Raw genomic sequence first — 12,775 nt, forward strand, 5'->3', positions numbered from 1 at the left:
TGAAGTATTATTTCCAAAACTCCCTCACAGCAAGATTGATGTCTTTAGTCAACTCAAAGCAATGCTTGTAGAGTGCTTTAGTGCAGAATTTCTTAAAGTTTGAAATAATCTGCTGCTCCACAGGCAGGAGTAACAGAGTGGTGTTGGAAAGCAAAAATTGGAACTTGTTAAATTGAAATTCTTCAAGAAAGTGGTCTTGTGGGCCACTAAAATGGGAAGGAGCGTTGTCCATAACAAGCCAGAAATGGAGTGGCAGGTTCATCTGAATGGTAAACAAGCAGCAGTTTAATTTTAAAATCGCCACTTGCATTGTCCATAATAACTGTGTGAGACTGTCTTTCATTGACTTGTGACCAGGCAGTGCATTCTCCTCTGCTGTTATAAAGATACACTTCAGCATCTTTTTCCAGAATAGGATGTCTTGTCACAATTAAAAACCAGCTGTGCTGTGGATGCCGGTTCTTCTCTTAAACTTCTCAAACCACCCACAGCTTCCCTTAAACACTTCTTTGGCTGCTGCTGATCTTGGTGTCTTCTTATCAAGATCAGCGAAAATCATTCTCGCCTTCCCACAAATTATGTTCTCATTAATAGTGTCTCCTTGCAATAGCTTTTCATGTATCCATATAAGGAGCAACATTTTGATATTGTACAGAGTATGAAACCATTGCTTAGATACTCTTGTCACTCACTTTGAAGCATATATCAGAAAGAATGCTAAACCCAGACTGCAGTACTTACTAAAGACATTGTTCATATGCCACCGCCGACAAATGAAAGGTGTTCGTATTGTTGAACATTTCTCTCATTGCATGCAAATGGCTCATGATATGACACTAAATTGTTGTCACTCATTATACAAAACATTGCTTATTAAGCAAGTCATTTTTTTACAATTTGTTTTGCTTATTATGTGAATTGTGCATTATGGGAGGTGCTCGTTAAGTTAGGTTCCACTGTAGCCCCTTTCTACCATTCTGTCACATCTCCATGTCAACCTATCTTATTACGCTGATTCCATATAATTGACTGGCTCATACATGCTACTGCAGGGTGACAACTTATTTCAGTGGTAAATGGTCATGTGACCTTCTGGTACCAGTTGTACACCATGTACAGTGCACCAGAGTGATTAGTGTGCTCTTTTAAGGGGGTGACTAATATTTTTCCCAGTGAGTTTATCTACACCAAGATCATTGCCATTTATACCTTAAAAAATATTTTTCCCAGTGAGTTTATCTACACCAAGACCATTGTCATTAATAAATTTTTAAAAAAATTCCCAGTGAGTTTATCTAAACCAAGACTATTGCCATGAATATCTTGAAGTCTTCAAGAAGCTGATTAGTAGTTCTGCTGAGAAAACAGGGTGTGAAACCTGCTCAGCTGAATTGTGTAGTTTAAATCCTGTTCACTGAAAAGTAACTTTAATTTCTGTTTGTGAAAGATATACTTCGTAATTTAGGGAATGATTCCTAGACTTGGTGCATCCTGTAGCTCATTCTGCTGTAACACTGCTCCATGAGGCCAGGGCACCACTCAAGTCACCCTCAGGCAGCTGGTATAAGTGAATTGCCAGGCAAGCCTTTTGCACATGTTCCGTGCATGGGCAATTCAGTTTGCCAGTGCTGCCCACATGCACTCAGCCAGTGCAGTATGAGCATGTATACTATGGCCCAGCTGTCTGTCTGTATGTGCTTCAGTGTTTGCCCACCTGTGCCCCTGGGTGCCAAGCAAACTACTGGCAGGCAATTGAGCTGGGAAAGCTTGCTGTAGATAATGGTAATTGTAATGTTTTGTTACTGAGGGACATCCCCATAGAGAATTTGTGCAACAATAATTAATCATGTATTGCAAAAATACCTGAATTAGAAGAAAACAAATAAACTGAAATATCCTGCTGTCATCAAATTCTTTGTTTCACGCAGTTTATCCAGAACAAACATTTATCCATGATTGGTGAAGGCTTATTAGGATACTGCTGTCTCGATTTCAGCAGTTTCTCCTGAACTCATTTGGGCAATCATTGAGTAAAGGTATATGAAATAGCAGACAGATTGTCGTATCAGAGAAAAGGGCATAACACATTTTGAAATGAGAAAGTGCTGTGCTAAATTTGAGGTGCATCTGTTGAACACTGACTGAAATAAAATGGGGAAAAGAAATTTTACTGTTGGTTTGGATTACCAAAAAGTGTATTTATTCACCAATGTGTAACTCTGGATGAAGTATAAGTGCATACTTTGCACCGTAAACTAAACTGCAGTCACTGCAGTAGGCCTACACAGGTCCAGCAGCAGCAACAACTACTGTGGTATTTCTGTTATTTATTTTCAAAAATACCCTCTGCTTACCAGTTAGTGTGTTGACTTCGTGAATATTTTGCAGATCTTCCAGATTTGCACCATATAAATTGAATGTAATCACTGGGAAAATATTGGAGAATGTTCATCAACTTAGTGGAGAACTACATTGCCCTAGGAAACATAATATTTCAGTGTCAGACTGATAAATTTTGTCTTTATTCTCAAAACTCTTTTTGGTGTTTACATGAAATTGTTTTCTAATCCTGTTTTCTAATCCTCATGGAATTTTCAGATTCCTCTTTTCTGTCATTTTCATTCCCTAAAACTCCACATCTGCTCTGTCTCAAGACATTGCTGTTTAATGCACCCCCACCTGCTAACCCTCTCATCAACAAGTATGTTGCTGTCTTCTTGTCTATAGTTTTGTTCACCTCTTACTTTTTCTTCACTTACATCTTCAGAATTTTTCCGTATCCTTACTCTTTATGTTTATGAACAACTCTTTGATCAGATGATTTCATTTGCTCATACTGTGCATTACCAAATCTACGGTATATGAATCTGTTTTGTTGTGATTGTATTCTTTTTAGTAAATGGGTGTTATATTTTACTTAGAATTCTGTAATGTTGTTTTGTGTTTTTGTCTATGTCAGGTTTCTCAAAGTTTTTCATATTATTTTTCATAGATGGGCAGCTAGATGAATACAAAGCACATGCATTCTGTTTCCACTTTTCATGTGCTATTATCAAAGCTGCTGCGTGTAATGTGTCAGAACTAAGGATGGAACTAGAGTATAGTTCTGTTTTAAAATCACACCATTTGCATACTAGTTTGGTGTATGTTAATGTTATACATTGAATGTTCTCTTTTAATGTTTCTTTAGAACCTCTGGTTGTCACAAGGCAACCTGGGAATGGATGTGATGTAGTAAGAGTCAGTTATGGAGATACACTTGAATTACAGTGTAATGCTATCGGCTTTCCTCCTCCAAAATCATACCAATGGTTTTTTAACAATGAGGCATTGAGTTTTGGAACAAGCAATATACTTACAGTGGAAAATTTTGAGTAAGTATTTTTTAATTTGTGTGTTTTCATCTAGGCTAGACATAAAAATTAATTTTTTAATTGAGACATCATTTCAGATTTACAAACAGCTATATTGAAATGAAAATGTTGTAAACTTGTCATCATTTCAGTGACTGTTGCACCAGTGAAACAGTCCTGTAAAAGTCAATGCACTGAACAAATCGTACGTAAATTTAAAGGTTCATTGTCAAGGACACATTAAGAGATGGAAATATGAAAGAAGCTATTCAGCATTTCTAAACATGCTACAGGACAAAATCGCCTCTCTGAACAGGAAAATAATCTGAATAACCACAACAGCATAAGTTTGCTGACACTATTTCAAGATTACCCCATCTGAAAGTAAATAGCAGATAATACAAACTATACTAAATTAAGAATTAAATAATGATAGCAGATATGTGTGCAAAATGGCTAAGCAGGGTTGGCTAGAGGACAAATGTAAGGATGTAGAAGCATGTATCACTAGGGGTAAGATAGATACTGCCTACAGGAAAATTAGAGAGACCATTGTAGAAAAAAGAACCACTTGCATGAATATCAAGAGCTCAAATGGAAACCCAGTTCTCAGCAAAGAAGGGAAAGCAGAAAGGTGGAAGGAGTGTATAGAGGGTCCATACAAGGGCAATGTTCTTGAGGACAATATTATGGAAATGGAAGAGGAGGTAGAAGAAGATCATATGGGAGATATGATACTGCGTGAAGAGTTTGACAGAGCACTGAAAGACCTAAGTCGAAACAAGACGCCGGGAGTAGACAACATTCTATTAGAACTACTGATAGCCTTGGGAGAGCCAGCCATGACAAACCTCTACCATCTGGTGAGCAAGAGGTATGAGACAGGTGAAATACCCTCAGACTTCAAGAAGAATATAATAATTCCAATCCCAAAGAAAGCAATGGCTGACAGATGTGAAAATTATCAAACTATCAGTTTAACAAGCCACGGCTGCAAAATACTAACATGAATTCCTTACAGACGAATGGAAAAACTGGTAGAAGCTGACCTCAGAGAAGATCTGTTTGGATTCTGTAGAAATGTTGGAACACGTGAGGCAGTACTGTGACCCTATGATTTATCTTAGAGAATAGATTAAGGAAAGGCAAGCCTACATTTCTAGCATTTGCAGACTTAGAGAAAGCTTTTGACAATGTTGATTGGAATACTCTCTTTCATATTCTTAAGGTGGCAGGAGTAAAATACGAAGAACGAAAGGCTATTTACAATTTGTACAGAAACCAGATGGCAGTTATAAGAGTCGAGGGACATGAAAGGGAAGCAGTGGTCGGGAATGGAGTGAGACAGAGTTGTAGCCTATCCCCGATGTTATTCAATCTGTATATTGAGCAAGCAGTAAAGGAAACAAAAGAAAAATTCAGAATAGGAATTAAAATCCATGGAGAAGAAATAAAAACTTTGAGATTCGCCGATGAGATTGTAATTCTGTCAGACACAGCAAAGGACCTGGAAGAGCAGCTGATCGGAATCGACAGTGTCTTGAAAGGAGGATATAAGATGAACATCAACAAAAGCAAAATGAGGATAATGGAATGTAGTCGAATTAAATTGGATAATGCTGCGGAAATAGGATTAGGAAATGAGGCGCTGAAAGTAGTAAAGGAGTTTTGCTATTTGGGAAGCAAAATAACTAATGATGATTGATGTAGAGAGGATATAAAATGTAGATGGGCAATGGCAAGGAAAGCGTTTCTGAAGAAGAGAAATTTGTTAACATCGAGTATAGATTTAAGAGTCAGGAAGTAGTTTTTGAAAGTATTTGTATGGAGTATATTCATGTATGGAAGTGAAATGTGGATGATAAATAGTTTAGACAAGAAGAGAATAGAAGATTTCAAAATGTGGTGCTACAGAAGAATGCTGAAGATTAGATGGGTAGATCACATAACTAATGAGGAGGTATTGAACAGAATTGGGGAGAAGAGAAATTTGTGGCACAACTTGACTAGAAGAAGGGATCGGTTGGTAGGACATATTCTGAGGCATCAAGGGATAACCAATTAGTATTGGAGGGCAGTGTTGAGGGTAAAAATCGTAGAGGGAGACCAAGAGATGACTACACTAAACAGATTCAGAAGGATGTAGGTAACAGTAGGTACTGAGAGATGAAGAAGCTTGCACAGGATAGAGTAGCATGGAGAGCTGCATCAAACCAATCGCTGGAATGAAGATCACAACAACAACAACATGTGCTAAATTTTTAACATTGATAGTAATTGCATTTATCGATATATCAGATTGGTTTCCACTTAGTGAATGATCCTGTCCTCTTGATATCTTTCAAAAATTCTGTTTGTGTTTATTTGAAAGGTATGTCTTCTGGTGCTCCAATTAAATTTTAGATTCTTGGATTTCCATATTTCTCTGTACCATGCAATCTTGCACCCTTGTTTAATTTTATGCATAATTATTTAACTACTATGTCAGTACCAAATCTAAAGAATGTACCTACATATTTCAGTTTTTAATTCCAAATATTTTAAGTTATACAAAGTGATACTTTGGGCTCCATCTTATGCACTGCAGAACTTAAAACTAAAACTCTTTATATATTCTAATTTTTGCAAAACCTTCATGTGCAGCAAAACACGAAGGAAAAACTCATTTTAGATTTCAGAATTTCTCAGTCATTTAGTTTGACAGTGGTGATAATTGCAATGAGTTTCTAGTACAGTTGTAAAAATAATTATTTTATCCTATGTATTTTTATAATTATCATAGCCATTGCTAGTTAATTACACATTTATACTATAAATACAATGTATTTATAAGTTCTGCTGTAGTGTAAACATTACTTTATTTTTCAGACTTCATCATGAAGGTGAATACAGGTGTGTAATAAAACAAGATGAGACACCAGATGGTTCCTGTTGGACAGATGATGTCACTGTTGAGTTGCTACCAGATGTTCCTATTATTGAAGATGAACCACGACCAGCAGTTTGTGTAGTTGGTGAAACATTCACACTCCAGTGTTCAGTTGCCTGCTACCCTCTTCCAAATTTCCAGTGGTTTCGTGGAAATGAGCCCCTTCTCGATGAAACAAGTGATACTTTAGTGGTCAGTAAATTTTCAGTGTCAGACATGTCTTCCCTTTTTGTTGCAATGCTTCAGTGAACTGTTTGTTAGTTAATATTTTTTATTTGCTGTTACACAGTGGTGTCTAAAAGTTTAACATAATAAAGAAATAAGATCATATTTCTGAAATAGGTGTTTGAAGTATAATATTACAAGATAAAGTGATTCATCAAAATATTAAAACATTTAATTACAAAAGATATGAAACTGGAGATAGAAAGTTCATTTAAAGGACAAAATAGGAAAACATGGAGCGCTATATAGGAAGACCAGGCACACTTTCTCAGCAGTGATCAGCATCTACATACATACTCCACAAGCCTCTATACAGGGCATGACAGGGGGTACTTGTACCACTAATGGTCATTCCTTTTCCTGTTCTACTTACAAATGCATCAAGGAAAAAATAACTGCTCATACACTTCTGTACTAGCCCTAATTTCTCTCATCTTTTCTTTGGGGTCCTTACGCAAAATGCAAACTGGCAGCAGTAGAATCATTCTGCAGTCAGCTGCAAATAATGGTTCTTTAAATTTTCTCAGTAGTATTTTGTGAAAATAACACCATCTTCCCTTCAGGGATTCTAATTTTAATTCGTGGAAAATTACTTACATGTTGACTAACCTACCAGTAACAATTCTAGCAGCATACCTCTGGATTGGTTCAACATCTCCCATTAATCCAACCTGGTGGGGATTCCAAAAACACTCAAGGAGACCTCAATAATGGTTCATACTAGTGATCTAAATGCAGTCTCCTTTATAAACAATCTGTAGTTTCCTAGAAGTTTCCCAATAATCCAAAGTTAACCATTCAGTTTCCCTGCTACTGACCTTACATGCACATTCAATTTCAGATGATTTTGCAGTGTTATACTTTGATATTTAATCACCATGACAGCATCAAGCATGGTGACAGCATCAAGCAGCACACCACTAATACTGTAGTCAAACATTACACAATTGTTGTTCCTACTCATTTGCATTAACTTCTAATTTTCTATGTTTAGAGCAAGCTGCCTTCAATCACACATGGTAGAAATGCTGTCTAATTCATCCCATTTCATCCTAAAATTATTTAATGATACCACTTTCCTGTGAACTGCAGTCCCTGATTGCTGCTAACCCTACCTGTCAGGTTGTGTATGTATATAGAGAACAAGAGCAGTCCTGTCACACTTCCCTTTGGTACTCCTGACAGTAACCTTGTGTGTTATGAACACTCCCTATTCAGGACAGTGTTCTGTGTTATATTAATTAAGAAGTCTTTGAGCCGCTCAGATATCTGTGAACCTATTCCATATCTCAGACTTTCGTTAACACTCTGCAGTTGGGCACTGTGTCAAAAGCCTTCCCTAAATCTAAAAATATGCAGTCTGCTGCTCTTCATACATGGTTTGCAGGACATCATGTGAGAAAACAGCAAGCTGAATTTCACACGAGCAGTGCTTGCTAAATATGCACTGGTTGGTGGACAGAAGCTTTTCTGTCTTAAGGAAATTTATTACAATTGAACTTCGAATTGTGCAGCAAAACGATTTTTAAAACATTTGCCTGTAATGCTATGGGTCCATTCTTTTACCCTTCTTAGATTTAGGAGCCACCTGCACAATTTTTGAGTCACTTTAAAATAGGCAAGGGATTCATGATAAATGTAAGCTAAGCAAAGGTCAGTGCTGAAGTGCAACCTCTGTAAATGTTTGCAACTCTTAAAATTGCTTCGTAACACCAGAGATGTCCTCCACACAGAAGTCTGTGTGACGGACAAATACTGGTAAGTTTGTATGATCCTCCAGCATTAATGATTTTTTAAACACAGTTTTACTTTTTCTGTCTTCTATTGGTACACTCGATTGATCAACAAGTGACTGAACAGAAGCTTTCAACTTGCTTAGTGATTTTATGTAGGACCAGAATTATCTCATGTTCTCAGCGAGATCTTTCACCAACATGTGGTTTAAGTTTCTGTATGCTTCATGCATTAACCCTTTTATGGACTCATGAATTTCTACTAACTTCTGCCTGTCAACATTTCTGTATTTATTTTTTGAACCAATGTACAACAGTTTGTTTCCTTGGTATTTTCCAAATTTTGTTGTTAAACCGTGGTGGATCTTTTCCATCACTAATCCATTTACTTGGTGTGTGTGCCTCTAGAGTGCGATTTACATTTAGTTCAAGCTTTGCGTATAATTTCTATATGTCCATCATACTGGAACTAAATGATGTCCTTTCATAGTCTTAAGTAGGATGCTAACATCTGCTGATTGCTGACTTTTGTCATTGCAAACCAATGTTAAGGATATCGGTTTGTTATTTTGTGGGTCCATTCTTTTATCCTTCTTACACATAGGAATCACATGCACTTTTTACCATTTGTTTGGGACTTCACATTGGGCAAGATATTTGCTATAAATGCAAGGGGCCAGTGCCATAGAGTACTGTAAAACTAAATTGAGATTTCATCCACATCTGGTGATGTATTTGTTTTCAACTCTTTCAGTTGGTTCTCTTCGCCAGGGAGATTTACTACTGTGTCCTCTGTATGGGAGTGTGCGCAATGGTGAAATGATTGTCAGTTTGTACGATCCTCAAGTGAATGATTTCTTAATTGTGAGATTTAAAGCTTCAGCTTTCCTTTTGCTGTCTTCTATTGCCACACCAGACTGGTGAACAAGTGACTGTGTAGAAGCCTTCTATCCACTTTGTGATTTTAAGTAGTACTAGTGATTTTACATAGTACCAGAATTTTCTTGGGTCCTCAGCAAGATCTTTTGCTAAGGTATTACAGTGATAGTTGCTGTATTCTTCACACATTGATCTTTTTACAGATGCATGAGTATCTAATAACTTTTGCCTGTCACGATTTGCACATTCTCTTTTGAACCGAGAGTGCAACAATGTTTGCTTCCTCAGCATTTTCCAAAATTTGTTATTAAACCACAGTGGGTCTTTTCTGTCCTTAATCCACTTACTTGTCACATGCTTCTCCAGAGGGCGATTTTCAGTCTGTTTAAACTTTGCCCATAGTCCATGTACCTCCATCATACTGAAACTAAATGATGGCCATTCATTTCCTAATTAGAGTGCTTATCTGCTCTTCCTTGCAAAAATGTTCTCCTAATCTTCTGAATTGATTTATTAATTTTAGTAACCATTGTCACTATGATGGCATCATGTTCACTATACTGATGCCAACAGGAAGGTCAGGAATATATGTAGCAACAACGTCTAAAATATTTCCAATGTATGTGGGCTCACAAATTAACTACTCAAGGCAGTTTTCAGAAAACATGCTCAAAAGTCTGTCTGCTAATACTCACAGTGATGAATCCATAGATGCCCCAGTCTATACTTGATAGGTTGAAGTTGCTTCCAGCTAATGCTGCATGATCTGGGTATTTCTGTGCTACTGACTGCAGGCTTGCTTTCAGTGACATTAAAACTGTCATGGAGGAATTGAGTGGCTGCTAAAAACATCCTACAACTAACTTGATTTCACCCTGCGTGTCCAGATAACTTCACAGTCACACTCAAATTTGACCTCAATAGAGACATCCACTCTGTCTTTCCAATATATATTCCATAACTTGCTAAATACTTCATAGCTCTCTACTTTGCATATCAGCCAGCTCTCATGCCCGAGAATTTCTTGAGTGCCTCAAATTTCCTGCAGGTTAGTAAATTTGGGAACTTTGTTACAAACACTTTGACAAATAAGTGATAAAATTTTGACAGTCTAAGTATCTTTACTCTGAATGCAGTCTGATTTCACTATCTGAGTGTTGAATAGTCGGTGTTCATCAGAGTACCTCAAACTACTGCCTAGTCTAATATTCCCCGTGCACACTCCACAAGTATTCTGCTTACCTGAGTAGCTGCTGCCTTTGTGTAGTGCAACCATGACGTATCAAAGTGAATCCCACAATTCTCCGCCCGATAATGCAAATCCAGAAATCTTGGTTGAGACTCTTCACTAGGTTCAAAACCAAAAGACTCGGATCAACTGCGGGAACAGTGCTGCAAGTGGCAAGCTCAACTTGCCCCCTATGCATGAGGCCTGCAGTCTTCACAGTTCTGCTAGCTGCCCATATAAACTGAAGATGGTCTTAGGCCCAAGTGAAAGATGTTATTGGTGTCAAAGTGAGCCAGAACTTGCAGACATCTGCACTGCAAGCTCAATAGCAGCAGGCAAAGCCACCTCCATATCTCAGGTGAGGCCACCCAGCAGATATACTGCATGCACATTAGCTTCCTTTTTGGCCCTGAATGCTATTTCCCTAAGGAGCTCTTTGGACAAAGGGCAACAGGTAGATTCCATATTCCTATATTTCTGAAAAGCAAATACTGTTAATGAAGGTACAAGCAAACCAAATAACTTCCCAGATATGTGAGTGGCCCAAAGAATTCTTAAGTAATAGAACCCAGTATGTTGTCATCAATGCTGAGTGTTCATCAGAGATAAAGGTAACACCAGGAGTGCCCCAGGGAAATGTGGTAGGACTGCTATTATTCTTCGTGTACATAAATGTAGCTGTCTGCTGGTGATACTGTAATGTATGGGAAGGTATCATTGTTGAGTGACTGTAGGATTCATGATGTCTTAGACAAGATTTCTACTTGGTTTGATGAATGGCAACTAAATCTACAGGCAAGAAAATATAAGTTAATGCAGATGAGTAGGAAAACAATCCTGTAATGTTCACACAGCACTGGTATCATTCTGCTTGACACAGTCACATCCATTAAATATCTAGGGGTAGCATTGCAAAGTGGTTTGAAATGAAACGAGCAAGTATGGATTGTAATAGTGAAGACAGATGGTCAACTTCAGTTTATTGCGAGAATTTTAGGAAAGTGTGGTTCATCTGTAAAGGAGATTGCATATCGAATACTAGTGTGACCCATTCTTGAAGACTGTTTGAATGTCTGGGATCCCCAACACGTCTGATTAAATTAAGACTCTGAAACACTTTAGAGGCACATTGCTGGATTGGTTACTGGTAGGTTTGATCAGCACCCAAGTATTGTTGAGATGCTTCAGGAACTCAAATGGTAACCCCTGGAGGGAAGACAACATTTCTTTTGAGGAACACTATTGAGAAAATTTTAGAGAACCAGCATTTGAAGCTACTGCAGAGTGATTCTACAGCCACTAACATGCATTTCACCTGAGGACCACGAAGATAAGATAAGATAAGAGAAATTAGGTCTCATATAGAGGCATATACACAGTTGTTTTTCCCTGTCTCAGGCAAGGAAATGGCATGACTAATAGAACCAGGCAAGGTGGTGCAGTAGTTAGCACACTGGACTCGTATTTGGGAGTATGACGTTTCAAACCCGCATCCAGCCATGCTGATTTATGATATTTAGGTTTTTCATGATTTTCTGAAGTAACTTATGGCAAGTGCCAGGATGGTTCCTTCGAAAGGGCATGGATGATGATCCTTCACCATGCTTCCTAAATCAAGCTAGTGCTGCATCTCTAATGACCTCGTTGTCGATGGGACATTTAACACTGATCTCCTACTCTTTCATTACTAGTAGTGGTACAAGTACCCCATGTCATCCACAACACAGTGGCTTGCAGAGTATGTATGTAGATGTAGATCTGCTCACTCCAGTATACAAACTTGTCTAGACTTCTTGATGACTTTATTAACTTCAGTAACCATTATTACTGTGATGATATCACAATCATTAGTACCTTTCTCTATACAGCCACTGTCATTAAGCTCAGGCTTGTTTGTAGCTACAAGATTAAAAATATTTCTGTTGCTGGTGGGTTGTTGAACTCACTGCTGAAGACAGTTTTCAGAAAATTTATTCAGAACTACTTCACAAGTCTGTCTGTCCTTACCACCTGCAGTGAATCCACAGATGTTCTAGTTGGTCTCACGGCCTCAATTTGCCTGTGGAGTTCTGTGAGGAAGTCTTAAGAGAGTGCAGGGGTCCAGTTTGTTGTGTGAAAAACTCTCCTGGTAGATGCAGGGGTTCACCATACACTATTTCCGCTGGAGATGTCTGTACGTCTTCTTTTAGTGCACTGCGCATTCCGAATAGCACTACCAGGAGGGCATCAACCTGCGAATTGTCATATGGCACATTATGGCGGCCTTCAAAGAATGCTGCAGACGCTCCACGGTGCCATTTGAGGCTACATGGTATGGTGAAGTTGTTGTCGGGTGTATCCCGTGCAACCAGGCCATTGCACCAAAGATGTCTGCTTCCTACTGCTGTCCCTGGTCAGATGTTACTTGTTGCGGACAGCCAAAACGTGA

At 38.2% G+C, this 12,775-nt stretch overlaps 1 protein-coding gene across 5 annotated transcripts in view; it reads left to right on the forward strand.

Annotated features, from left to right (window-relative positions):
* LOC126266859 (mucosa-associated lymphoid tissue lymphoma translocation protein 1 homolog) overlaps positions 1 to 12,775 on the forward strand; it is a 115,414-nt gene that overhangs the window by 29,636 nt on the left and 73,003 nt on the right. For all 5 annotated transcript variants that reach the window (XM_049971475.1, XM_049971478.1, XM_049971473.1 and 2 more), the window contains exons 3-4: positions 3,191 to 3,374; positions 6,222 to 6,474. In XM_049971475.1, the coding sequence (XP_049827432.1) occupies positions 3,191 to 3,374; positions 6,222 to 6,474 (437 nt within the window). The remainder of the gene's footprint in view (positions 1 to 3,190; positions 3,375 to 6,221; positions 6,475 to 12,775) is intronic.

Source organism: Schistocerca gregaria, chromosome 4, assembly GCF_023897955.1.
Source record: "Schistocerca gregaria isolate iqSchGreg1 chromosome 4, iqSchGreg1.2, whole genome shotgun sequence".
Classification (NCBI taxonomy): domain Eukaryota; kingdom Metazoa; phylum Arthropoda; class Insecta; order Orthoptera; family Acrididae; genus Schistocerca; species Schistocerca gregaria.